The sequence below is a fragment of the Trichoplax adhaerens genome, genomic scaffold, assembly GCF_000150275.1.
Source record: "Trichoplax adhaerens TRIADscaffold_3 genomic scaffold, whole genome shotgun sequence".
NCBI lineage: Eukaryota > Metazoa > Placozoa > Uniplacotomia > Trichoplacea > Trichoplacidae > Trichoplax > Trichoplax adhaerens.
Window position 1 is genome coordinate 7,507,684 of NW_002060945.1, and position 5,275 is coordinate 7,512,958.

At 34.2% G+C, this 5,275-nt stretch overlaps 2 protein-coding genes across 2 annotated transcripts; one reads left to right on the plus strand and one right to left on the minus strand.

The window, feature by feature from the left end:
* Positions 1–895: 895 nt before the first annotated feature.
* Positions 896–2,604, plus strand: TRIADDRAFT_54842 (uncharacterized protein; the record flags this gene model as incomplete). Its single annotated transcript, XM_002110597.1, has 5 exons — positions 896–1,016; positions 1,682–1,734; positions 1,818–1,919; positions 2,005–2,176; positions 2,501–2,604. The coding sequence occupies 5 exons, from the start codon at positions 896–898 to the stop codon at positions 2,602–2,604; spliced, it is 552 nt and encodes a 183-aa protein (XP_002110633.1).
* A 1,069-nt stretch (positions 2,605–3,673) lies between these two features.
* On the minus strand, positions 3,674–5,275 carry TRIADDRAFT_50081 (uncharacterized protein; the record flags this gene model as incomplete). Its single annotated transcript, XM_002111124.1, has 8 exons — positions 3,674–3,842; positions 3,930–4,021; positions 4,156–4,350; positions 4,482–4,588; positions 4,675–4,762; positions 4,869–4,936; positions 5,029–5,081; positions 5,193–5,275. The coding sequence occupies 8 exons, from the start codon at positions 5,273–5,275 to the stop codon at positions 3,674–3,676; spliced, it is 855 nt and encodes a 284-aa protein (XP_002111160.1).

A 5,275-nucleotide genomic window follows, 5' to 3' on the forward strand; every position in this document is an offset into this window, starting at 1 on the left:
ATGTTATATACGAGTATACGTGTAATCCCTAGGCAGTAAAATTTGTTCTACTGTAATTCTATTGGACCTTCAATAGCGAATTTTACTGTCTATTTTGCTGCCTTACTTGTGATAGTTTATGTTATATACGAGTATACGTGTAATCCCTAGGCAGTAAAATTTGTTCTACTGTAATTCTATTGGACCTTCAATAGCGAATTTTACTGTCTATTTTGCTGCCTTACTTGTGATAGTTTATGTTTAATACGAGTATACGTGTAATCCCTAGGCAGTAAAATTTGTTCTACTGTAATTCTATTGGACCTTCAATAGCGAATTTTACTGTCTATTTTGCTGCCTTACTAGCGATAGTTTATGTACTGTACTATATACTGTATAATAATTAATACGAGTATACGTGTAATCCCTGGAACGAGATCAAGAATTTGAGCTTTCCTTTCCTTAGTCTACTTTATTTGGAAGGCCATGCCAAGCGCGATATCATACACACGTTAACGAGACATTAGAACTGTAACAATGAATCAGCTCTAGTACGAACATAACTTTAATACCCTATCCTAATGCACGTAAACATTTGTAGCATGTGATCTTAATCTAGTACCAGTAGATAAGCCGTAAATAGTATTGTACGATATCTAGGATTCCCCACGTTGTATGGCGGCGCGTACACTGCAAGGTAATAAGCAGAGTAGTTTACAAGACAGGCGATGTTAGGACAATCCCTAGGCAGTAAAATTGATTCTAATTCTATTGGACCTTCAATAGCGAATTTTACTGTCTATTTTTGCTGCCTTACTAGTGATAGTTTATGTACTGTACTGTATATAATGAATGAATACTGTCCATGTAATCCCTCTGCGATGATGATTTGTAGGAGATTGCTGCGATCGGCGGCATGACGACGCGTCAGGTTCTTTTTATCTCTGTGACACGCGTTCTTGTCAAGTCAACGCACGAGTCGTGCGCAGTAGATATGACCATATCAGCAGGCGTCATCTACCAGTCTCTTCTTTTAGGTTAGAAAGACATTTTGGCTCAAGAGAGGCCTATGGACCTCAGTGAGATTTGGAAATGGATACTTTGGTTTTATGCTAATATTGAGCATTGAATTGGTTCTATTTTGTATTGGCTATTTACAGTATACCTGTGTTGTCAAGGGATACATTGATTATGATGTATTCCGAGTTCTTAGGAGAAGCACTTGTAATACGGGCATTAGCTTGGATAGTGACCATTGGAATATCTTATTTTTTGGCCATTTTAATGATTGCAATGATATACGAATGCATAGATGCAGTTCAGCAAGGTATGGATGGTATAGAGTTCAATCAGTTGATGGGATTGCAGCTACGGAAAAGTGTATTATTTATTGCCTTCCTTGGAGGATAGGCTGTATACGTCATGAATATTTTTGTACAGTAATTGTGATGTTACTTCATTCCTGGGGTTGTGTTCATGAAAAGAATTTGAAACCAAGAAAAGTAGTTTAAAATATCTTAGTTGTGGTTACACTAGTTTTCTTTTACCTACGATAGAATTAAAATTGAATTTACTTCATGTTTTCTCTGACGTTACTGGTGAATTCAACTTGAAAGTAGATAGATTGAAATATATTCTCCTAATGATGGCCACTTTAGTTTTCTTTTTACTTACAATACTAATATATTGAATAAAGTCATAGGTAATACGGCCAATCATTCAAAGGATGCAAATAATACCTTTCACCAATTAATGGTAGGAATCAAGATGGTTATTATTGAATACCTTGTTGATTAAGTAGACATCATTTTCTGCTTACTCTTTAAAATCCTTTTTAGACTGTTTATCAAAGTGAGAGATCAGAGTTTTTACGTGTAATTAAAGAGCAATCGATCGACGTGAACAAGGAAATGAGTCCATACGGATTGTCTATTTTTCAAGTAGGTGGCTATATACGATTGCATTGGATAATGGATACCATTCCATTGCGTGATGATTAGACTTACTCTTTTTTTATACATGTAGTGGTTATGCACTAAGCACGACGTCATAGCAATTCAATATTTAATAAGAGAGTGCCAAGGACAAGTTACAGCAAAGACTGCTTTAGGAGATACGTGTTTAATGCTGGCTTGTGCAGCTTATGCGACCAATCTCACGCGAAAATATAGGACTGTTGAATTGCTAATTATGGAAGGTAAAGTGATGCGGTACAGTCTGTAGGTAGATGGAGTTTTAACCTTTAAAAAATGAATGAAAGGACACCAAATCTGAAATAGAAATCGCATGTTTTGAACAAATCATCGCGGTTTTATATTGTACAAAATTTGGCTAACTAGCAACATAGATATAAAGTTAATTATAACAATTAGACTATAGTTGTTATTCTTCTGGTATTAGCTACGAAAATAGGCGTATTCCTGTAAAAATCAAGGGTAAAAAAATCTTAAATGGATCATCATGATGTAGTACAATTATGGTTCGGTATTCATTTGAACTTATTTTCGTAATTATAATTTAGGTTGTGATGTTAACGCAAAAAATTGGACAAATGTAACGGCTTTGAATATTGCAACACGAATGAAAGATGGAAAATTGTGGAAAATATTATTTAAAAACGGTTGATTTATTCTTATCCAGCTATTTTATTATTAGTCAATAACTTTTATCTTCAATTTTAGTCGTAACGCTGTAGTAACTCCATGTATATTAGGGTCTAGCTCTAGCGGCTTATTTTTAACGCGGTATATCCTGTTGCTTTCACCATTTTTAGGTGCTGTAATTTCTTTGACGGCTTTAATGAAGTCGTCGAGATAATTTACCACTTCTGAAAAATCTATCCGAATTGGGGAATGCATTATGATAGATGTGATACGAATCATGCTATTAAAAGTGTTTAAGCAATAGCTTGTTACTACAACTCTTCGACACTCTAGATATTTGTTGTTCAATTTATAAAAATTATTTGTTTCTTTACGATTTCTGCATCTTATAACAAAATATTTGCATGGTAGCCAAGTATCGTAAGTTTGAATTGTAAAATATAAAGTAAACATTAGACAAGGAGAAAGAATATACGTATTTATTAGGTACTACAAAATTAGTCAAGCGCGTCATTTGACATGAGATGCACAAATATCATCTCGAGCATAGCACTATCTTTGCATATTATCTGTACTGACGATTTTAATTGTATATTATTACCCTTGTCAGTTATTTATGTAACTTTTCAGTCATAATTGACACTCTGCAGTTTCAGATTGTATAGATACACCAGTAATAAAATTTCACTCACTATCAAATTAAATGCTATCTTTCAGTCTACATAATAAAATCGCTCCACTATAATAATGCAAATTATCTATTAACACTATTCCATGCAAAAGCAAATGCAGTAGAAATAAAATTTACAAATGGCACCATAGACTATCTTTAAATCAAATACAAGATTTCAAAAATAGCTTTTAGCAAATGTACACTCTATACTTTTACAGTAAATTACAGTATGATATAGATATGTACACAGTTTGTATTATGAATATCTTACACTGGATTCGAAATATATTTGAAGAGCACTACAACATTGTTAAGGATAAAAATGACTATATTTATGATGGCAAGGGAGAAAGTCACCGCAAGAACTGGATGAATGAGACGTGGTAACGTTTTATGGGAGCTAATCGATGTAAGATTATCACGACATTACTAGATTGCGGGGTTCGTTTAATCCAGGATCAGGTAAGTTTAAATTTTTCAATAATGAAGATAGCCAACGCTTTGTTGAGTTGTCTTCTTTTAAGAACATAGCGAAAGTATTATCTCTGAGTTGCTCTGGTAAGCATTGCCTCAGGGCTTCTTTAGCTCTGTTGACAAAAGTATCCAAGCATTAGCTATGAATATTTTAGGTTGGCTAATTTTAATATCAAAAGCAAGCAAGAATTCAAGCTTACCTAGAATTCTCCGATAAGCACAAGTAACATCGAACAACATGCTTGAGCAATCGAGCTGATGGTTCTTTGCCAAGAGCTGACACCATTTTACTCTAATTTATAATAATACTTCATTAAAAAGTTGATTTAATCAAGTATTCCATAGTAAATACAATTACAATGGATGGTAATAAATTACTGTCCCAAAATTGTTTTCTTATAATAATTGATAGACAAATAATCTTACTAAAATCATGGCCACATGCGAAAAGCGTTCATATGTGTGACAGATATAAGCCAAGCCGATAGGGTCGACAAGAATTTTCTGAAGGATGAAGGTTGCTACAGTTTTTGACAGTTCACTTCCAATTTCCATTATTCGTAGGCATAAGGGAACAATTTCAGTGGATAGTAGAAAACTGGTTACGTCAGAGTCATCAGTCTGTTGATTAATTTTAGGTAGGGTATCCAAAAAAAAAACAACATTTTGGTGATAGTATCAGAATCAACCAACATTCATCTCACCCTATGCCAGGCGATCGATTTTATAAGCAACAGCAATAAGTATGTTACCTTAACTAATGCACCGATGACACCTAAGCTGGTCAAACGTAAGTACTCAAAGGGCCTTGATTTAGTTGTGGTATGGAGGAAGGGATACAGGAAGAGCGGAATATGTGCTGTGTGGAGAAACAAAGCTTTTCATTATTTGGACGTTTTAGAATTAATTGTTGCGAAGGTTACGATAATAACATTGCCTACGAACCTTCTAAAAATAGCGATCTTGTTTCAGGATGTGAAGCGATACACTGAAGAAGAGCTAATGCATTGCAAACGCGGTTGGACTGTGCAGCCTGAATCGCAAGAAACATTGCACAATTTTATATCAAAAATGACGATTAAGTTAATGTATCTTATCTGATATTAAATTAAGTTTAAGCAATTCAAGACTCAACTTACTGTTAGAGTTGGTGGATTAACGTATGGATAAATATCAACTACTTCTTGCACCAAAGCAGCCACAGTTCCTATAATTATGTAGAATAGAATAGAATAACGTATTCAGTAAGGCATGTTTTACGAAGCGGAAAGAAAAAGACTATATCAATATCCAATTTACCAAAAGAATGCCATATCAGTGGAGCAAGATTTTGTACACTTTCACGTCCTTTACTAAGTATTTGAAAAGTATCAAAGGATCACATTATTGGTAGTTCTGATACATGTACTGTATGATTGGATTGTAACGTTGGTGAGAAAGGATAAATAATTTATATTATTCACCTTAGCTCTAGTAAGGCTTCTTGTCTAGCTTCTGAACTGGCTGGATTGGATAGATCCTGTACCAAGGAGTAGATTTTTTCCAT